The sequence below is a fragment of the Erythrolamprus reginae genome, chromosome 2 (genome assembly GCF_031021105.1).
Source record: "Erythrolamprus reginae isolate rEryReg1 chromosome 2, rEryReg1.hap1, whole genome shotgun sequence".
Taxonomy (NCBI): domain Eukaryota; kingdom Metazoa; phylum Chordata; class Lepidosauria; order Squamata; family Dipsadidae; genus Erythrolamprus; species Erythrolamprus reginae.
Window position 1 is genome coordinate 340,195,537 of NC_091951.1, and position 23,554 is coordinate 340,219,090.

Here is a 23,554-nt window from a genome sequence, read left to right on the forward strand (position 1 = left end):
AAAACAGACAAAGAGAAATCCAAATACGGCCCATTGGGCAGAGTGAATGGCTAAACTCAATGGCGAAGCTCTCTCTAATTCAATTCCACATGATGGATTTGAAGGGCAACTCTTTCCAATCAATAGGATGTTCAGTCATGTAATAATGCAGGGAGAGTTACTTGGAACTGAGTTATTGCAACACATCATTTGTACATGTCGACAAAGAGGTAGGGATCTCGGCAGCTCAGGGTAAAAATATCTGCTGAATTTACACTATCTAGTGCCGGAGTGTTACATAGAAACATAGAAACATAGAAGACGGACGGCAGAAAAAGACCTCATGGTCCATCTAGTCTGCCCCTATACTATTCCCTGTATTCTATCTTACAATGGATATATGTTTATCGCAGGCATGTTTAAATTCAGTTACTGTGGATTTACCAACCACGTCTGCTGGAAGTTTGTTCCAAGGATCTACTACTCTTTCAGTGAAATAATATTTTCTAACGTTGCTTTTGATCTTTCCCCCAACTAACTTCAGATTGTGTCCCCTTGTTCTTGTGTTCACTTTCCTATTAAAAACACTTCCCTCCTGAACCTTATTGAACCCTTTAACATATTTAAATGTTTCGATCATGTCCCCCCTTTTCCTTCTGTCCTCCAGACTATACAGATTGAGTTCATTAAGTCTTTCCTGATACGTTTTATGCTTAAGACCTTCCACCATTCTTGTAGCCTGTCTTTGGACCCGTTCAATTTTGTCAATATCTTTTTGTAGGTGAGGTCTCCAGAACTGAACACAGTATTCCAAATGTGGTCTCACCAGCGCTCTATATAAGGGGATCACAATCTCCCTCTTCCTGCTTGTTATACCTCTAGCTATGCAGCCAAGCATCCTACTTGCTTTTCCTACTGCCCGACCACACTGTTCACCCATTTTGAGACTGTCAGAAATCACTGCCCCTAAATCCTTCTCTTCTGAAGTTTCTGCTAACACAGAACTGCCAATGCAATACTCAGATTGAGGATTCCTTTTTCCCAAGTGCATTATTTTACATTTGGAAACATTAAACTGCAGTTTCCATTGCTTTGACCATTTATCTAGTAAAGCTAAATCATTTACCATATTACAGACCCCTCCAGGAATATCAACCCTATTGCACACTTTAGAGTCATCGGCAAATAGGCAAACCTTCCCTACCAAACCTTCCCCTATGTGTTAAACTCAAAATCTGCTGTCCTGGAGGGTGTTTAGATCTGGTTTGCAGGGCTGGTCTGGAAACAGCAAAGAATCAGCCCATGGTGCTTCTGCCAGTGAAAACGGAGCTCAGGGGTGGTGATGGGGGGGGGGGCTCCATTTTTGCTGGCAGACAGCTAGCAAAACAAACTAAAAACAAAACAAAAGGAGAAATGTTTCCCCTTTTGCATTTTGTTAGTACACGGTACTCACCTGTTTTGGGGTTGCCATGTAGTAAACTACCCATGGTAGTTTATAACTGTAGAGATGTAATATGTTTTTAAGAGCTTTGGCTGGTTTGGCCATAAGAGGGCACCAGCACCTTTCCCTGAGGGGGGAGTTTACTTTGAGATATTCTTAGCTGTGTGCTGCTGTGTGCAGTTTGTTATCTTTTGCTACCTTGTGTTGTATATATGTAAATAATACTTTGTTAAATACTAAGTCTGTGTCTTTTACTGGCTAGCCCACACAGCTACACCACTGCAACAATTCTGCTGTGTGTATGTCAAAGGTCTTGCACAAGGCTGCACTAACACACTTGAGCATGCAAGATAATAACTGACATAACCACAGCACCTGCACCCACACAATAATGCAACAACATGGCAAAGCACGAGAAATGTTGAATGTATTAAACCATATTATACCAACACCCTGTTTGCATTATTTGTCCCCATTGTTTGTAGGACAAGCAGAACTTGTGAACACAGTTCTAGGTTTTAAGTCATATTTATTTTATTTTATTTTAATTTATTTATTTTTGTCCAGTACGTATTTGTAATATACATATTACATTGTTTATATACATAAGATGGGTACTGATAAGAGGGAACAATTGAACAGGGACGGTAGGCTGGTGCGCTTATGCACGCCCCTTACTGACATCTTAGGAATCAGGTGAGGTCAACGGTGGACAGTCTAAGGGTAAAGTTTTGAGGGTTTGGTGACAAAACCACAGAGTCAAGTAGTGAGTTCCAGGCATTAACCACTCTGTTGCTAAAGTCGTATTTTCTACAGTCAAGTTTGGGGCAGTTCACTTTGAGTTTGTATCTGTTGTGTGCTTGTGTATTGTTGTATCTATTGTGTGCTCATGTATACTTGAAGCTGAGGTAGTAGGCTGTAGCAGATAATTTTGTGAGCTATGCTTAGATTGTGCTGAAGGCAATGCTAAACTTTCTAAACCCAGGATTTCAAGCCTTAGTTGCATAAGGTATTCTGTTATGAGTAGAGGAGTGTAGGGCTCTTCTAGTAAAGTATCTCCGGACACTTTCTAATATATTTATGTGCTATATGTGGTGTGGGTTCCAGACAGATGAACTGTATTCAAGGATTGGTCTGGTGAATGTTGTGTATACTTTGGTTTGTAGTGTGAAATTACCAGAGAAGAAGCTACATAAGATTAGGTTAACAATGCTTGAAGCCTTTTTGGCGATGTTGCTGCAGTGGGCTTTGGCACTTAAGTCATTTGATATGAGTATTCCAAGATCTTTGACAGAGTGAGGGTCACCTGCAAGGTCTTGTTTATTCAGCTTGTATTTGGTGTTCTGATTCATTTCGCCAAATTGTAGGACAAAGCATTTGTTGGTTGAGATTTGCAGTTGCCAGATGTTTGACCATTCTGACACAGGTTGTACTAACATGTCCATTAAGGGGGATAAAGATAGAACATTAGAAACAACAAAACAAAATCTGACATAAAATATTGCACACAATTTGCTGGAAAATTAAGGAAGCTTGGGGTTGAAATTATTTTAGTAGAAGTTTAGTAGAAGTTGCATTTACTTAGTAATGGGAGGTGCTGGTGATGGAATGAAGAATGAGGACTTTCCATATTTTAAATGTTTTTATGTGATAAAATTTATTTTATTTATTTATTTATTCATTTGTCCAATACACAATACATATAGAAGAGAATAGACATGAAGTAATATATATAAAGACAATATGTAAAAATAGAGAAGATATATGAAAGGAAGAAATATATATGATGTATGAGATAAAGGAAAGACAATTGGACATGGGTGGAAAGGCACACTAGAGCACTTATGTACGCCCCTTACTGACCTCTTAGGAACCTGGAGAGGTCAATCGTGGAGAGTCTAAGGGAGAAATGTTGGGGGTTAGGGGTTGACACTATTGAGTCCAGTAATGAGTTCCACACTTTGACAACTCGATTGTTAAAGTCATGTTTTTTTACAGTCAAGTTTGGCGCGGTTAATATTAAGTTTGAATCTGTTGCGTGCTCTTGTGTTGTTGTGGTTGAAGCTGAAGTAGTCATTGACCGGTAGGATGTTGCAGCATATGATCTTGTGGGAAATACTTAAATCGTGTTTTAGGCGCCGTAGTTCTAAGCTTTCTAGACCCAGGATTGTTAGTCTATTTTCGTAAATATGTAAAAATGTAAAAAAAATCAGTAGAATTCATCATACCACCCACCCATATTGTTATTATAAAAGATGTAGAGAAGGAAAGATGGTTAATTTCTCAGCCGGCCTTCACATCTCCATAATAAGCACTTACCTCCAAATGCAAAGCTCTTCCTTCCTTCTCTTCCACCTGGTTCCTATGGTTCAAGGAAGGAGCCATCTCCCTCTCAATTTTGAAGACATTGCCTTGTGATTTTGGTGTCTTACCTATTTCTCCATCATACTGAAGTTAGAATCAAGCAAAACTCTACTTACTTCTCCCTGTTCCAAAGGTCCTTTCAACTGTAAGTGTTGGGAATGGCACAGGACGGAGAGTAAACTGAGGGTGTGGATATCCACAGGTGGGGGATGGCAGGATTCCTGGGTACTGGGCACTTTCTAATGTTGGCACTGGGATGGCACTGACAACAGCTGGAGAGGGAAAAAATAGAACCCAGTCACTTGTGCTGAACATCATTATGGAAACACAGATGTTTATCCCAGAAATGGGCGGGATAATTTTTCAGAATTTTTCCAGAAAGAATAGAATAGAATAGAATAGAATTTTTATTGGCCAAGTGTGATTGGACACACAAGGAATTTGCCTTGGTGCATATGCTCTCAGCGTACATAAAATAAAATATACATTTGTCAAGAGTCATGTGGTACAACACTTAATGATTGTCATAGGGGTCAAATAAGCAATGAAGAAGCAATATTAATAAAAATCTTAGGATATAAGCAACAAGTTACAGTCATACAGTCAACATGGGAGGAAATGGGTGATAGGAATGATGAGAAAAACTAGTAGAAATAGAAGTGCAGATTTAGTAGAAAGTCTGACAGTGTTGAGGGAATTATTTGTTTAGTAGAGTGATGGCGTTCGGGAAAAAACTGTTCTTGTGTCTAGTTGTCTTGGTGTGCAGTGCTCTGTAGCGACGTTTTGAGGGTAGGAGTTGAAACAATTTGTTTCCAGGATGTGAGGGGTCAGTAAATATTTTACCCGCAATGAACATATCCAATACTCCTTCTTCCTCATATTTCCTCCACAATGGTGACCCTGTGAGGTGAATGGCCCGAGAAAGAGTGACTATCCCAAGGTCATTCATCTGGCTTTTATACCTAAGGCAGGACTAGAACTCCCAGTCTCCTGATGATGGGCCCAAAATCACTCATACTTACGCCCTCATCACCTACTGCAATGTTCTTTACATTGGGCTGCCTTTGAAGAACGTTCGGAGACTGCAAATAGTGCAAAATGCAGCCGTATGAGCTATCATGGGTCTTCCAAGATCTACTCACATCTCTTCATCACTCCATGAGCTTCATGGGTTGCCGATTGGACTCCGAATGCAATTCAAAGTATTGGCTACGATCTATAAAGCCCTACATGGCTTAGGACCAGATTAACTATGGGACCGTTTTCTGCCTCATGTAGCCCAGTGGCTGGTTAGGTCCCACAGAGTCGGACTTCTCCAGGTCCCATCAGCCAGGCAATGTTGTCTGGCAGAGCCTAGGGGAAGAGCCTTCTCTGTGGCAGCTCCGGCCCTTTGGAACGAACTCCCTCCAGAGATTCATACCGCCCTCACCCTCCTGGCCTTTCACAAGGCCCTGAAGACCCATCTTTGCCAGAAGGCATGGGGGGGGCGTGAGTGTTAATACCCAACTCTGTCATAAATGGCTAATCCAATTGGATGAATGTGGATGATAGTTTTTAGGAAAATGGGTTTTTTAGATTTTTTAAAATAATTTTTGAATATTAGATTTCTTACACGCTTTGTATTTTGTATTTATTCCTGCTGTAACCTGCCCCGAGTCTGTTGAGAAGGGTGGCATAGAAATATAATAAATATAATAATGTAATGTAATGTAATGTAATGTAATGTAATGTAATGTAATGTAATGTAATGTAATGTAATGTAATATAATATAATATAATATAATATAATATAATATAATATAATATAATATAATATAATATAATATAATATAATATAATATAATATAATATAATATAATATAATAATGGCACCGGACCAGAATATCTTCGAGACCGCCTTCTGACGCACGAATCCCAGTGGCCGGTTAGGTCCCACAGATTTGGCCTTCTTCGGGTCACGTCGACTAAACAATGTCAGCTGGCGGGACCCAGGGGAAGAGCCTTCTCTGTAGTGGCCCCGACCCTCTGGAACCAGCTCCCCCCGGAGATTAGGATTGCCCCCACCCTCCTTGCCTTTCGTAAACTACTTAAAACCCACCTCTGCCATCAGGCATGGGGGAACTGAGATATCTCCCCTTGCCTATGTAGTTTTATGTACGGTATGTTTGTGTGCATGCTTTTTAAATAATGGGTTTTTAGACTTTTAATATTAGATTTGTTATTTTAGACTTTTAATATTAAATTTGTTACTGTACATTGTTTTATTACTGCTGTGAGCCGCCCCAAGCTTGTGGAGAGGGGCGGCATACAAATCTAATAAATAATTATTAGTATAGTATAGTATAGTATAGTATAGTATAGTATAGTATAGTATAGTATAGTATAGTATAGTATAGTATAGTATAATATACTGTAATATAATATAATATAATATAATATAATATAATATAATATAATATAATATAATATAATATAATATAATATAATATAATATAATATAATATAATATAATATAATATAATATAATATAATATAATATAATATAATAAATATAATATAATATAATATAATATAATATAATATAATATAATATAATATAATATAATATAATATAATATAATATAATATAATATAATATAATATAATATAATATAATATAATATAATATAATATAATATAATATAATTTCATGCCTCAGGATGAGCTAGAACTCATAAGTCTCTTGGTTTCTACACAGATGCCTTAACCACTGGAGCAAATTGGCTAATATCAGCGATGTGCAGGGAAGCTGATAAATACTGTGGTTTTATGGGGAAAGGTGCTATCTTTGTCAGGCTGGCATTGGGTGAGGACTTGCCGCCTGCCATCTGACAGAAACATAATTATGATTTTAGAGATTCCAGCACCCATTCCCCTGCTGTCTTGAAGAAAATAAATCTAAACTATGCCATCAAATTAAACTCGACTATTTAGAAGAAAGAGACACATGATGGATTCAGTCACAGAGGAAGTTGGTGCTATTTATTATAACAATTGATCAATTAGTGCTTATTCCTAGTTGAAAATGTCTTCCAAATTAAGAGCCAAGCGTGATTTAATGGCAACTAGTAATTGGAAGCTATCCAAGTGCTATCAAATCAATGATTATTGCAAGAGAATAAATTTAAAATATGAGATTAATTTTCTCTTTTTTTAAAAAAAAAGGAGGGGAGGGAAGAAAAGAACTATCATTTTTAATTGTTTGCTTTATTTCTCTATGTTGGTCTGTCAGAATTAGAGCAGTACATACTTCAGTTACATCTCAGGCACCAAAAATGAAAAAGAGAGAGACTGGGAGGTGAAAGGCATTTCAATTATTCCGCTCTGAAAGTAGCATTATGGTTTTTAAAAACTTTATTTTTATTTTATATCCATACTCATTTCAGGGTTATTGTGATATAGTTATGCAAACTATTATCACTAGTAATACTGCCGCCGCAATCAAGGGCAAATCCGTTTAATGGTTTGTCTCCCATTACTGTGTTTTATGAGTATTGTTATTACTCTCTTGCTATTAAAATGGTTAAGAAGAAATAAATGTTTACATTTTCTGAATAAGTACATCCATTCAGTTCCACTTCTGTAACACAAAGGCAGTTCTCTAGGCATTTTTAGCTTTGAGTAAAACTATAGTTAAAAAATATCAAACATAGTTCCTCTATAAAGGCACAACAATTAGAGAAAAAAGATAACACAAATAGGTTCAAACTATTATCTTCTAAGCTTCAAATTGTGAGTCTTCTACAAGATAAGTCCAATTAAAATAATAATAATAATAATAATAATAATAATAATAATAATCATCATCATCACATACTCAGCTGCTGCAAAAAGATCGCACAGACTGACTACAAGCATAGACATGATGCTGTGGCACAGATGATCCACTGGAACTTGTGCCGGAACTACCATTTACCAGTGGCAAAGAACTGGTGGGATCATAAGCCCAAAAAAGTGGTCAAAAATGAGCAAGCAAAACTACTGTGGGACTTCCGACTCCAGACTAACCGAATTCTGAAGCATAACACACCAGACATTGTGATCGTGGAGAAAAAGAAAGTATGGATCATCGACATTGCAATCCCAGAGGACAGCAGAATTGAGGAGAAGCAGCTAGAGAAATTAGTGAAATACGAAGATCTAAAAATCGAGCTGCAACGACTCTGGCATAAGCCAGCGAAAGTGGTCCCAGTGGTACTTGGCACGCTGGGCGCAGTACCAAAGGATCTCAGCGGACATTTGAAAACCATTGGAATTGACAAAATCTCCATCTGTCAATTGCAAAAGGCCGCTTTACTGGGATCGGCAAACATAATTCGCCGCTACATCACGTAGTCCTAGGTGCTTGGGAAGCGCCCGACTGGTGATGAAATACAAAATCCAGCATAGTGATCTCGTTTGCTGTGTTGTATTGACATAATAATAATAATAATAATAATAATAATAATAATAATAATAATAATAATAATAGGAAGGAGAAGAAGAAGAAGAAGAAGAAGAAGAAGAAGAAGAAGAAGAAGAAGAAGAAGAAGAAGAAGAAACACAACAACAACAACAGCAACAACAGCAACAACAACATTTCCCAAAAATGAAAGACACTTGGAAGTGGTGGGATGGACTAGAAACAGAGAAAGATCTTTGAAAATTTGCAATTTAGCCTAGTATCCTTGGAAGAATGGCATTCCAAAGATGAAAATCATATTCATTTCATAATGCTGGTAGAAAATTCTACTGACCCAAATTCCCACGAACCAGGCACAAATGGCATTTTAAAACTGTCCACCAGACTTTTGGGGAGAGAAGTTGAGTGCATAACTTTTCAGAATTTCTCCAGAAGGAAACAGGGTCCAAAGATTTCCAAAGGAGAGGAAGTCTCCCTTGGTAATGGCATTAACAGGAGCCAAGAGCATTCCTCTGGTGACCCTGAGCACATGGATACACCTCCAAGTACTTCAATGCCCCTCTAAAATGATGCAATGACCAACTGTCTGCAAGGAATATAAATCCTTCCATTCCTCACCATTCAGACAGAGTTGAAAAAGCTTGTTCCATGAGAAGCAAAACATTTTCAAAAAGTAAAAGAAGAAAGTCCAGTTGCCTCCTAAATAAGCATCTTTGGGACAATCATAACCTGAATGACTGATAATCTCTACAGACTATTTGCAGGTGTAGAGTAATTATTCTTTATTAATATTACAACACATTAAACTCCAATTTTACTAATCGTGAGTCATAGTCAATGTTGGCCAGTTTTTTTCTTCGTAATTTCAGCCCTACTCAAGGATTTGAGAGTCATTAAAGTGGTATCTAATTATGAAATACTCATTTGTGATTTTGTTTAGTTGGAATTAGAATTTTTCCTAATTTAAGCAGTCCAAAAACATCCCAAGTCTTTGTGATACAATATATACTATTATCCCAACAATAATTGGCATCACTATCAACTTCTTCTCCTTTTCCCTTCCCTATTTGCAGATTTTTGTGTTCCAATTCCATTTCCTCAACATTACTGTCTCTCGCAATGACTTCAGCAATAAAGTGTGCTCTGTTCTAGGTATCAATCTATCTGAATTTTAAAATCCCATAACTTTTAGTCATTTCCAAGGACTTTATATGTGATTTCATGATTCCAGGCATTCTTAGTGACTGTAAATTGGCACTTCTAACATAAAAGTCAGTGCAGTATTTCCCCAACTTCTTATAATGTCTTTTATTTTTTGAACTAAGCTATGCAATTTTGCTCTGTTCATTTAAAGTATCAACTGTTTCAATACATAGTTTGGTACAAGTTGCATCTACTATCCCAGTGGGTGCTTACATTTCTGCCTTGAAGAATAATAGTAATAAAAACAATTAGAATAATTCTATTTATCCAAATGAATACCACAGTCTAATCAACTGGCTGTTGACTCTAACAATTGGGTCATAGCCAAATATTAATTATGTGCCATCAACTCCAACCTAGTTCCAATTAAAACTAAGGAGAAATTTCCTGACAGTGAGAACAATCAGTGGAACACTTGTTTTCAGAAATTGTGGGTACTGTGACACTAAAGGTTTTTAAAGAGCGATTCGACAACCATTTGTCTGACAAGCCTGTTGAAACAAGAAGTTGGACTAGAAGATCTCTAAGGTCCTTTCCAACTTTATTCTAGTTATTCTTTTTTCAACTTATTGCAACTCTTGGTTACCACATGGATCAGTGTTTCCCAACCTTGGCTACTTGAAGACATCTGGACTTCAACTCCCAGAATTCCCCAGCCAGCATTTGCTGGCTGGGGAATTCTGGGAGTTGAAGTCCAAATGTCTTCAAGTTGCCAAGGTTGGGAAACACTGACCTAGATACCCCAAGGCTCCATGTAGAGCAAAATTAGAATGATCAAGTCTAGTAGTTCCCCAACAAGAGCCAGAAGTTTTGAAGTATCCTATTTTCCTCAAAATAAGATATCCCATGAAAATAAGCCCAATCAGGCTTTTGAGTACATAGCAATAAGGCCAAGCACTTATTTCAGGGTTTAAAAAATATAAGACAGGGTCTTATTTTTAGGAAAACACAGTAGTAGTCAATCAAATAATAATAATAATAATAATAATAATAATAATAATAATAATAATAATAATAATAATTTATTAGATTTGTATGCCGCCCCTCTCCAAAGACTCGGGTCGGCTCACAACAATAATAAAAACAATGTTACAGTGGAACAAATCTAATATTAAAAGAGAAAAAACATATACCGTATTTTTCGCTCTATAAGACGCACCTGCTGATAAGACGCACCTAGATTTTAGAGTAGGAAAATAGAAAAAAAATATTTTGAGCCAAAAAGTGGGCTAAAGAAAAGTTTGGACAAAAAAAATCTCTCTCTTCCTCCCTTTCGCTCTGTTTCTCCCTCCCTCATTCTCTTTTTTCCCTTCTTTCTCCATCCCTCTTTCTTTCTTTCTTCCTCTCTTTTTTGCTCTCTCCCTCCTTCCCTCCCTCTATGTCTTTCTCTCTCCCTTGCTCTCTCTCTCTCTCTGTCTCTATTGCTATCTCTTTCTTGCTTTTTTTTCTCTCTCTCTCTCTCTTCCTCACTCATCTTTCTCTCTTTCTTTCTTCCTCTCTCACACTCTCTTCCTTCCTCTCTCATCTCTCTTTCTTTCTCTCTCTCTCTTTATCTCTCCCCCTCTTTCTCTATCTTTCCCCCTCTTGCTCTTCTCTATTTTTCTCACTTTCCCTCTCTTGTTTTCTTTCTCGCTCTCTTGCTTTCTCTCTCTTTCTCTCTTGTTTTCTTTCTCTCGTTCTCTCTCTTGCTATCTCTTTCTCTCCCCCCTTTCTCTCTCTCATTTTCTCTTGTTTTCTCTCTCACACTTTCTCTCTCTCATTCTCTCTCTCTTGCTATCTCTTTCTCTACCCCCTCTTTGTCTCTCTCTCTCTTTCTCACTTTCTATCTTGCTCTGTCGCTCTCACTCTCTCGTTCTCAGGAGGCTAGCGAAAGTGATTTTTCCAAGGGTGCAGCCGAAGCCGCGGCCGTCCCCCTGCCCCGCGCCTCTAGCCCCCTCGCGCCCCTGGCCTCTCGCTGCTGCCTTCGCCGAAAGCGCTTTTCTCCCGGGCTCTCAGCGAGGGGGCTGCAGGAGAGGCGGCAAAGGCGATCTCTCTCATTCTCCGGAGGCTGGCAAAAGTGATTTTCAATGTTGGAGGCGCGGTCCGGCGTGCGCTCTCCCCCTCCCCCTGTCACATTCAAAGTAAGCCGGCAGGGGGATGGGGAGAGAGAGCACGCCGGACCGCGCCTCCGACATTGAAAATCACTTTTGCCAGCCTCCGGAGAACAAAAGAGATCGCCTTCGCCGCCTCTCCTGCAGCCCCCTTGCTGAGAGCCCGGGAGAAAAGCGCTTTCGGCGAAGGCAGTGGGAGTAGCCAGGAGCGCGAGGGTGCGTCCGACTAGCTCCTTTCGGCCCAGCATCCCGGGCCAAGCGGATGCCTTCCGTCACTGAGCCTGGCTCGCCCGGAAGATCGTAGCTGGCTTCCTTCGCCGGCGCAGGCAACACGCGCTACGATCTTCCGGGGGAGCCAGGCTCAGTGACGGAAGGCAGCCGCTTGGCCCGGGATGCTGGGCCGAAAGGAGCCGGGCTTGAAGATCGCAGCGCGCATTGGCTGCGGTGGCGAGGGCTTGCGATGGAGGGTGGAGGAAGCGGCCATGGGAGGGCGAGCTGCCTCAGGGAGGAGGATCGAGCGGGAACAGGTGGGGGCTGGAATTTCTCCGCTGGGAAGAAGCGGCGATGGAGGGGTTCGTATCTTCGCCGCCCCCCCTCTACTCCAGCGCCTCCCCCCCCCCCCGCCTGCATCTTCGCTCCATAAGACGCGATTGATTTTTCATCCTACTTTGGGAGGGGAAAAACTGCGTCTTATGGAGCAAAAAATATGGTAAAACCCCATCATTTAAAACCAAACAACACATACATACCAAACAGTTTCAGTTACCCCATGCCTGGCGATATAGGTAGGTCTTGAGTAATTTACGAAAGTCAAGGAGGGTGGGGGCAGTTCTAATCTCCGGGGGGAGTTGATTCCAGAGGGCCGGGGCCACCACAGAGAAGGCTCTTCCCCTGGGGCCCGCCAAACGACATTGTTTAATCAACGGAACCCAGAGAAGGCCAACTCTGTGGGACCTTATCGGCCACTGGGATTTGTGCGGTAGCAGGCGGTTCCTGAGGTACTCTGGTCCAGTGCCATGTAGGGCTTTAAAGGTCATAACCAACATTTTGAACTGTGACTGGAAACTGATCGGCAGCCAGTGCAGGCCACGGAGTGTTGTAGAAACGTGGGCGAATCTGGGAAGCCCCACGATGGCTCTCGCAGCCGCATTCTGCACGATCTGAAGTTTCTGAACACTTTTCAAAGATAGCCCCATGTAGAGAGCATTGCAGTAATCGAACCTCGAGGTGATGAGGGCATGAGCGGCTGTGAGCAATGACTCCCAGTCCAAATAGGGCCGCAACTGGTGCACCAGGCGAACCTGGGCAAACACCGTCCTCGCCACAGCCGAAAGATAGTGTTCCAATGTTAGCTGTGGATCGAGGAGGACAAGTAGCTCTGTCTCTGTATTTCCCAAATTCTGAGGTGTATCCAGTGAAGGGCTACCAAATTTTTTACTACCACACTGTGGCCGTGGCTTATGCATTTTCTTTCAACATCTTTCTGTGCAAATTGGGTTCTCTCGGGTGGAGCTCCATTTTCGCTACCCCACTGCCTCCCCTCCCTGTACGGGCAGTAGCCCAACCCTAGGTGCATCTCTTAGGCAGATGCAAACAAAGTACAAAGGAAGTACCAAGATTGATTTACAACAAATTACAATATATATTATAATTGTATTGCAAGACACAATAAATTACAATAAATCTACCTTCCCCAAATTTTAATTCTATTGCTTTTGGTTGTTGTCGTTATTGTTCGTTTTGGTGTTTGGATATTTAGGGTAATTAAGATTACACTAAAATGAGTTGTGATGACCAAAAGCTTTAAGGACCTCTTGGGTACCTACAATTGTACCTCTATTTACTGATATCAGCAAAATTATACATTTATTTATTTTGTTCTTAATTCAGAGGCCAGAATTGTACCTCCAAGACTAGTCCAAAAAAGAAATCCTGGCATTTTGTAATACGGAACAAATAATAATTTTTCATCTGATGTATGGTATATTAAAATCAGTGTAATCTTGCTCAAATGGACCGGAGTCAAAATTTTAAGCACATTTTATTCATGCTGTGAAATTAATTTTATGACACTTCCAGTCATATCCTTTCTTTCAGCTAACATGGCTGTGATTATTAGGTTCATAACCTATTGAACTGATTGGTGAAAATGCAGCATTTATCATCAGATGAGCCGACTACAACACTTGATGGCATGCTTTGCTAAGAACTCCTAGTCTGAATGTGTTGTAATGGATCTACTTCTCTTTTTTGCCATCTGCATTTCCATTTCCAAGAGAAGGAAGGCTGGGATTCTTCTCCTGCTGCTAAATTCAAGTACAAGTTAGCCAGAAAATTCTGGACTTTTCCCCCCTGAAAAGCAGAAGCACAAGTACTACGGATAAATATTCACACCATGGCCTTTGAAACGATGGTACATAAAGACTTCTTTCGAGGAACAAACAAGATGATTAATTCTTTTTGATAAAGCATTTGTGCATCTGAATGTATGTGTGTACATGCACAGAAAAGGGATAAGATCATGTCATTAAAATAACTGACAGCTGTCTTCAGATTAGCTCTGGGTCTTCTACTTGACAAATGGATAAATACATTTGCAATTATGGAGTGCCAAAGTTTTCTCTCCTGACAGGCTCAGTGGTAGCCCAGCTGATTTATGGGGGCAGAAGTGAACGAAGACACAAATTCATATTATCAAATTACAAGTTTTGCTGTTACAAAATGATTATAAACGAGAGAAGCAGGTTGGATTTCCAGGCCCATTCCATTTGAATAATCAGAACCTTTTGTGTGAGTATGCCACTTATTTTACATCTGGGTAGTCTTTTGGATGGTGTTTGGGTGAGAGCTGAATGTTTCTATTATTTTCAAAGTTTATTATCTATCTATCTATCTATCTATCTATCTATCTATCTATCTATCTATCTATCTATCTATCTATCTATCTATTTTGTCCAATATATAATGAGGGTTTTAGTGGGAATACACTAAAACGTAGTAAAATACATGATGAAGGTTATAGAGGAGATACTCATAGTAAAATAAATCTAAGAAAGAAGAGAAGATATAGGAATAGAACATATCAATGAAAGAATAGAAGAAGAGATATAGGAATAGAAAGAAAGGTATATGAGATATAGGAGAGCAATAGGACAGGAGACGGAAGGCACTCTAGTGCACTTGTACTCGCCCCTTACTGACCTCTTAGGAATCTGGATAGGTCAACTGTGGATAATCTAAGGGTAAAGTGTTGGGGGTTTGGGGATGACACTATGGAGTCAGGTAATGAGTTCCATGCTTCGACAACTGAAGTCATATTTTTTCAGTCAAGTTTGGAGCAGTTAATATTAATTTTAAAACTGTTGTGTGCTCTTGTGTTGTAATGGTTGAAGCTGAAGTAGTCGCCGACAGGCAGGACATTGCAGCATATGATCTTGTGGGCAATACTTAGATCTTGTTTAAGGCGTCTTAATTCTAGGCTTTCTAGGCCCAGGATGGAAAGTCTAGTCTCGTAGGGTATTCTGTTTTGAGTGGAGGAGTGAAGGGCTCTTCTGCTGAAGTATCTTTGGACATTTTCAAGGGTGTTAATGTCTGGGATGCGATATGGGTTCCAAACAGATGAGCTGTATTCGAGGATGGGTCTGGCAAAAGTTTTGTAAGCTCTGGTAAGTAGTGTGAGATTTCCAGAGCAGAAACTACGTAGGATTAGGTTTACAATTCTTGAAGCTTTCTTGGCTATGTTGTTGCAGTGGACTTTGGCACTTAAATCTTTTGTTATTAGTTGTTTTGCACAACTTTATAAAAATATGCTGCTGGGCTTACATTTCCTGTGCCTCATTCACTTAATTTAAAATTTCCACTGTGAGCTATTGATTTCAGGCTTGTTAGTTTTAATTCACGTTGTGAGCTGCACAGCAAATTAAAGTTTGTTGGGACAACTGGAAGGAAACACAGGGCAGAAACATGGAGGCCTTTCTTGCCCTTATCCATACGCTACTAATATTCTTGTGTCTGTTTGAGAGCTTTGTAAGCTCCAATTGTGCAAAATGGTGTGATATAAAATAACAATTTTTGAACCAAACTATTTCAAATGGACTAATTTATAGTACACCTCTAGGCTTGAAATTTGGAGAAAGTTGTAGTTCGTATCTCTATTTCTATACAATGCTGTTTCTCTAACTCAGTGTTTCCCAACCTTGGCAGCTTGAAGATATCTGGACTTCAACTCCCAGAATTCCCCAGCCAACATTTGCTGGCTGGGGAATTCTGGGAGTTGAAGTCCAAATATCTTCAAGTTGCCAAGGTTGGGAAACACTGCTCTAACCTACCCATCAATAATCCCAAAGAAGATTTGGGGGGAAATAAAAACCCCTGTTTACTTACTTCTAGCAACATAAAAAGTGTTTCAGCCAGGGTGTATAAAAAGCAATTGCACAGTTGGCTAGTAGATCACCAGTTGTCTCAACCAATTTTAAAACAATTTTGTCTTTGTGGGTTAGTGGAAGGCCTTTTTGGTTACCTTATTAAAATAATCAATACTTGAGGAAACTGTCTTTACCAGCCTGAATGCCTTATTTCATTGTTTCGATAAGAGACTTAAATGAAGTCATCCTTAATATGGATAATAATTAATAGGGAAAGCTGAATCCCTTTTATGCTTTATCCAGCACTAACAGCTTTTCCAAGTACAGTGGTACCTCTACCTAAGAGCGCCTCTACTTATGAACTTTTCTAGATAAGAACTGGGTGTTTAAGATTTTTTTGCCTCTTCTCAAGAACCATTTTCCACTTACTAACCCAAACCTCCGAAACTGTAACTGGAAAAGGCAGGGAGAAGCCTCCATGGGGCCTCTCTCAGAATCTCCTGAGAGGAAACGGCCAAAAACACGGGAAGAAGCCTCCATGGGGCCTCTCTAAGAATCTCCTGGGAGGAAACAGGGCTGGAAAAGGTGGGGGGAAACCTCTGTGGGGCCTCTCTAGGAATCTCCTGGGAGGAAACACGGCCAGAAAAGGCAGAGAGAAGCCTCTGTGGGGCCTCTAGGAATCTCCTGGGAGGAAACAGGGCCAAAAACACGGGAAGAAGCCTCCGTGGGGCCTCTCTAAGAATCTCCTGGGAGGAAACAGGGGCAGAAAAGGCGGGGAGAAGCCTCTGTGGGGCCTCTTTAGGAATCTCCTGGGAGGAAACAGGGGCGGAAAAGGCGGGGAGAAGCCTCTTTGGGGCCTCTCTAAGAATCTCCTGAGAGGAAACAGGGACGGAAAAGGCGGGAAGAAGCCTCCGTGGGGCCTCTCTAGGAATCTCCTGGGGGAAAAACAGGCCTTCCACCCTCCCTGTGGTTTCCCCAATCGCACACATTTGCTTTTACATTGATTCCTATGGGAAAAATGGCTTCTTCTTACAAACATTTCTACTTAAGAACCTGGTCACAGAACAAATTAAGTTCGTAACTAGAGGTACCACTGTAGTTCAGGAGGTGTTTCCTTTGTTTTTGTTTTTAGTGCCATTGTGGGAAATAATCCTTATAAATGCAAGATATTGTTGAGGTGTAAGGGATGGCTACAGAGAAGTGCAGGGGTGTGTGTGTATATTCATTCTCTAAATCAGTGTTTTTAAACCAGTGTGCCATGGCACACTAGTGTGCCGCGAGACATGGTCAGGTGTGCCGCGAAGCTCAGAGAGAAAGAAAGCAAGAGAGAGAAAGCAAGAGAGAAAGAAAGCAAGAGAGAGAGAGAAAGAAAGAAAGAGAGAGAAAGAGCGAGCGAGAGAGAAAGAGAACAAGAGAGAGAGAGAAAGCAAGCAAGAGAGAGAGAAAAAACAAGAGAAAGAGAGAGAGAGAGCAAGAGAGAGAAAGAAAGCAAGAGAGAGAGAGAAAGAGGGAGGGAAGGAGAGAGAGAGAAAGACATAGAGGGAGGTAGGGAGGGAGGGAGAAAGAGAGCAAAAAAGAGGAAGGAAGGAAGAGAAAGGGATGGAGAGAGAGAGAAAGAAAGAGGAAGGAAGGGAGAGAAAGAGGGAGGGAGAAAGAAATAGAGTGAAGGGGAGGGAGAGAGAGAATTTTTTTGTCCAAACTTTTTTTAGCTCCCTCCCCCCCCGCTCAATGTGCCCCAGGGTTTCGTAAATGTAAAAAATGTGCCACGGATCAAAAAAGGTTGAAAATCACTGCTCTAAATCACCTGAAGGCAGTCCAAGAAGCAATTGGTGGAAAGTAATGAAGGAGAGAAGCAACCTGGAACTCAGTGAAGGGCTACCAAAATTTTTACTACCATACTGTGGGCGTGGCTTATGCAGGATGCCCTGTATTTTCTTTCAACATCTTTCAGTACAAATTGGGTGCTCTGGAGTGGAGCTCCATTTTTGCTACCCCACTGCGTTCCCCCTCATCCAGGCAGTAGACCACCCCTGCTGGAACTATGGATAAATGTTCTGACAGTCAGTGGAACACCTTACCACCAGAAGTTCTGGATGCTACAACGCTGGAGGTTTTTAACAAGAGAATGGACAACCATTTGCCTAAAATGTTATAGGGCCGTGATGGCGAACCTATGACATGCATGCCACAGGTGGCACACAGAGCTGTCAGGATTTAAAACCTGAGGTAATATTCCAAGTACAGTGGTACCTCGAGATACGAGTTTAATTCGTTCCGGACCTGGGCTCTTAAGTCGAGCAGCTCTTATCTCGAACGACTTTTCCCCATAGGAATTAATGTAAATAATTTTAATTGGTTCCAGCCCTCAAAAAACTCACAAAGTTAGTCTAAATTATGCAGAAAGACATGTTTTTAATGAAGAAATGTACATGTACATATAAATGAATAATGAAGTTTCTTTCACTTAACTTGTAAACTTTCTTAAACTTTTAAATTTACATATGTTCAACTTCTCTGCCACCCAATCCTGTAGGACAGAGGTCCCCAACCCTTTTTGCACCAGGGACCGGCTTTAAGCGATCAAGAGAGGAATGGGTGAATGAATGGACGGAGGGTGGGAAGGAAGGAAGGAAAGAGGGAAGGGACAGGAACAGAGGAAGGAAGCAAGGAAACTTATGAAAGGGGAGAGTAAGAGAGGAATGAGTGAAGGGAGGGAGGGAGAGAAGAAGGTGGGAAGGAGAAAGAAAAGAAGAAATAGAGGAAGGGAAGGTAAAAGAGAGAAAGAAAAAGAGCAAGAAAGAAAGAAAGAAAGAAAGAAAGAAAGGGGGAAGGGACAGGAACAGAGGAAGGAAGCAAGGAAACTTATGAAAGGGGAGAGTAAGAGAGGAATGAGTGAAGGGAGGGAGGGAGGGAAGAAGGTGGGAAGGAGAAAGAAAAGAAGAAATAGAGGAAGGGAAGGTAAAAGAGAGAAAGAAAAAGAGCAAGAAAGAAAGCTGCAAGCACCCCCCCGAGCCCCCCAGGCCGGCTGCAACCTTTTAAAACACGCGCGCCGCTTCGCAGCTGTCTCCTGAAGCCGAACGCGGAAGTTAGCGTTTGGCTTCAGGAGACAGCTCCTTGGCGCTTGTATCTCGAATTTGGGCTTGTAAGTAGAACAAAAATATCTCTCCCCTCCCAGCTCTTATCTCGAGTTGCTCTTAAGTAGAGCAGCTCTTATGTCGGGGTTCCACTGTATATTGGAAATGCTGTAAATACTGTAAAGTAGAAGGAATGCTGAGTCATGGTGCATCAGCAAAATGACGCAACCTGTTCTACAACCTGATTGGTCAATAATTATATGCATTGTAATACATCTTTGCACAGGTGTGATTTGTGGTTAGTAGTTCTGTGGTTTAGTGTGGTTTAGTAGTAGTCTAGTGATTGGTTGGTTGGTCTGTGATAGCGTCGTCTAGTGTAATAGTTTGGTTAGGTGTTCTGTGATATAGTATAGAGTTAATAATTTTTGATACTATGAAGAAGTAAAAATCTTCTGAAGAAAGAACTAGAAGACTCCGAAGGTCCCTTACAACTCTGTTTGTTGTTGCTGTTGTTGTTGTTAGATTAGATTAGATTTATTGGATTTATATGCTGCCCCTCTCCACAGACTCGGGGCGGCTCACAACAATGGTAAAAACAGTACATAGTAACAAATCTAATATTTAGCAATCTAAATTACAGTTTTAGGTTAAAAAGTCCATAAAAGAAACCCCAATATATAAAAAAACAAGCACACAATCAATCATACACCAAAACTACATGGGCAAGGGGGAGATGTTTCAATTCCCCCATGCCTGACGGCAGAGGTGGGTTTTAAGCAGTTTATGAAAGGCAAGGAGGGTGGGGGCAATCCTAATCTCTGGGGGGAGCTGGTTCCATAGGGTCGGAGCCACCACAGAGAAGGCTCTTCCCCTGGGTCCCGCCAGACGACATTGTTTAGTCGATGGGACCCGGAGAAGGCCAACTCTGTGGGACCTAACCGGTCGCTGGGATACGTGCGGCAGAATGTTGTTGTTGTTGTTATTATTATTATTATTATTATTATTATTGTTGTTGTTGTTATTATTGTTGTTGTTGTTGTTATTGTTATTGTTATTGTTATTGTTATTGTTATTGTTATAATGATAATGATAATGATAATGATAATGATAATGATAATGATAATGATAATGATAAATGATAAATGATAATGATGTCTAGGCCACTGCACCACTCTATTTACCCAACTGAATGAAGAGAGTTATCTAACAAGTTGACAACACAATGGAATTCCTGTTTGAATATTAGGGTAGATATTAGGCTTACAAGGATTGCTGGGTTGTGAGTCCATAGGAATCATGAGCTTGGCACGTGTCGCTCGTCGAGCTGCAAGTGAACGTTCCAACGTGGATATGCTGCTTCCCACTTCTTCTGTGTCAGGAACTGAAAGACAGCAAAGCAAAGCTTAAATGCATGAGCATAAGACGAGTGGCTGTATAAATGCTTTAAATGGCTAAATAAGATTCAAATACAAGCTGTTTGGCTCCTTGCTCCCCAGTCAGCGGAAAGATAAATGGACATGTTTTGTAATAGCTTCCAATTTAAAAAAGAGGGGGGGGGACACTCAATCAACGTCCCTGCTTAATAGTAACGTAGAAAATATTAAGGGCCACTTTGGATTCAAATGAATGGCTTCTCATTTTCTCAGGACTGACTTTCAATGGTAATTCCTCTTTGTAAATCTGCGTCACAGCTCAATCATGTCTCCGTCAGGCCGAAGCCATCATGTGGAGTTAGAGACTTTGGCCTGACACAGTAGCACAATATTAGGGGATTTGGAGGAGGAGTTGAATTAGAAGGAATGTTACTAGTCACAACAAATTCCTTTCTTAGAGCCCAAGGTCATCTTTTGTTCTGCATCAACTGAAGAAAAGAGGAAGTGGTGGAATCCATGCACCTGGACTGGTCCTCGTGATGAACTTGTGGGTGTGAGGATGTGGGATGAACCTTAAGGTAGGTGGAGTTCTGGAAGGAAATTAGTATCGGAAAGGCTATAGCGTGACCAATATGGCTCTGATAATAAATCAAACCTTGAGTGAGAGAATTGGACTGGAATTCGATTTATTTCTCAAATGCTATTTGGGGCGTTTGCAGAAAATGCTGACCACCTTTCAAAAATATAGTTTGTGACTAGATTTCCTTATAGTTCATGGGGAAAAATATCCACGTCAAGAATGTTTTCATATGCTAATTCGAATTTCATTCATTCATTTGAATACCCACCCACCCCCCAATGCCAGAAACCAGGATTCTGGGAGTTCTAGTCCTGACTTAGCCATGAAAACCAATCCTTCTCTCAACCCACAAGGTCAGGCTCAGGTGACAAGTCATTCCATCAAGTCCTGTTGCTACCAATGGATCAACATTCAAAAATGAAGCCTACACTTATGGGAAAATTCTAGGAAGAAAAGAAAAAGTCACCCAATTTGTCACTAACAACAGCAATAAAAAGCAAACAATAAAAGTGAATACAAATAAAAGGAACAAAAATAAATGAGAGGCCCAGACTATATCTAGACCTATTCACTTTAATCTCAAGGTTTCAACTTTAATCTTCCAGTGTTTGATCTTCATCAATTCACGGAGCATTAAGTTCGGTGAGGAATAAGACAATTTGCCATGGCTGACTTGCCCTGGCAGCCTCACCAATTAGCGACTCACCCAGTGATGGGCTTCTATGGGTACGGTCAGGTATGCAGAATCGGTAGAAAGAAAATGATTTTTTTCTTTTTTTCCCCTTCTGGTCTCTGCATATGTTTTTCCTATCGCTGTAAATGCGGTTGAATGTGTATAATTTTAGAAGAGGTGTGTGTGGGTGTGGGTGTGTATGTATGTACATACACATACAGTTTATACAGTAGATAGTGCATATTATTGTGTGCCCATGTGTAATATGTATGTACACATATGTACACATAGGGAGATTAGAACTGCTCCCACTCTCCTTGCCTTCCGTAAACTCCTTAAAACTCATCTCTGCCATCGGGCATGGGGGAATTGAGGCATTCCCCCTCCCTCCCCCGGGCCTATATAATTTATGTGTGGTGTGACTGTGTGTATGACTGGTTTAATAATGGGGTTTTTTAATGTTTTTTAAATTTATTAGATTTGTTGTGAATTGTCTTATTGTATGATGTGAGCCGCCCAGAGTCTACAGAGAGGGGCAGCATACAAATCTAAAAAATAAATAAATAAAATAAATATACATAGAATTAAATAGTATATTTTGAATGTTCAGTAATAGTAAATAGGGAAATTGTATCTCTTTGAAGTGAGGAGAGGCCAGGCACCCTAACCCAAACCCTTGACATGTGTGATGTCTAGTTGGCCGCCTTTAAGCCAGTCACATGACCTTTAAGCCACCCCAGCCACCCCGGGTGCTTCGCTGGCAATGGAAGTCCGGAGGTGGGGTTTCCCAGCGAGGGGAGCCTCAGTGAAATCACAGCATTGCAAAAACACAGAGGTACGGAGGTGGGGTTCAAGGACTTCAGTGTTTTTGTGGTGCTGCGATTTCACTGATGTTCCCTTCGCTGGGAAACCCCACCTCCGGACTTCTGTTGCCAGCAAAGCGCTCATTTTTGCGATGCTGGGATTCTCCTGCTGGGATTCCCCTGCAGCATCACAAAAACACAGAAGTCCAGAGGTGGGGTTTCCCATGGAGGGGAGTCTCAGGGGAACCCCAGCAGCGCAAAAACAGGTGCTTCGGCTGGCAAAAAGGGTGGATTTTGGGCTTGCACGCATTAATCACTTTTCCATTGATTCCTATGGGAAACATTGTTTCGTCCTACAAACCTTTCACCTTAAGAACCTCGTCCCGGAACCAATTAAGTTTGTAAGACAAGGTATCACTGTATTCTATTCTATTCTATTCTATTCTCCAAGGTCCCTTCCAGTTCTTCTGATTCTAATCCAATTGAATGAGCAGATACCCTCAGGGGAGCATTTACAAGGCAACATATGATCTCCAGTTATTTAAGATCCTTTGCTGCACAAATGAACCATGATTATTTTAGCAGTACATTCAGGAATAAAATCTTAGGGTGAAATTGTATCTATTACAAAATTTTAATAGGGTTGCATACATAAAACATTTAAAAAAAACCCCATAACTCCAAATAAAACTCTAATGTAAGGATTGCAAGGTCTCTGGTTGAAGATTTGGCAGATTGATAGCATAAAACAAGAAGCTTTAATTCCACATACAAAAAAAGTTTTAATATCTGGAATAATACTGATTTGCTATACCCATTATTATCTATATTAAACCCTGATATAAATATCCCTGTTTATATCTGCAATAGCAATTACTGGTTTTATGAGCATTAGAATTGCAGAAGAAAATCTGTAATTGTTTACTATTCAAGAGTTTTGCTTTGAGTTACCCTCTCTGTAGATTTCATATCTAATTTTTACTAATGGTTATGGGAGGAAAATGTGCTATTTGAAATATCTGAGATCCAATTCAAATGTAATCCTAGGTAGGAAAAAAATTACTTATCCAAAGCTTGAGATCTTAAGTCATGAGAAGATACTAGACAACTACCCCGCCTGAAGTCCATGATGCCAAACCCACAATTTTGCTCACAAATTTGCTAGGAGG

At 40.5% G+C, this 23,554-nt stretch overlaps 1 protein-coding gene across 1 annotated transcript in view; it reads right to left on the reverse strand.

Moving 5' to 3' along the window:
- DCC (DCC netrin 1 receptor) overlaps positions 1-23,554 on the reverse strand; it is a 927,153-nt gene that overhangs the window by 46,370 nt on the left and 857,229 nt on the right. Inside the window, exons 25-26 of the mRNA XM_070736918.1 lie at positions 20,221-20,337; positions 3,901-4,056 (exon numbers count right to left, since the gene is read on the reverse strand). Of these exons, the coding sequence (XP_070593019.1) occupies positions 3,901-4,056; positions 20,221-20,337 (273 nt within the window). The remainder of the gene's footprint in view (positions 1-3,900; positions 4,057-20,220; positions 20,338-23,554) is intronic.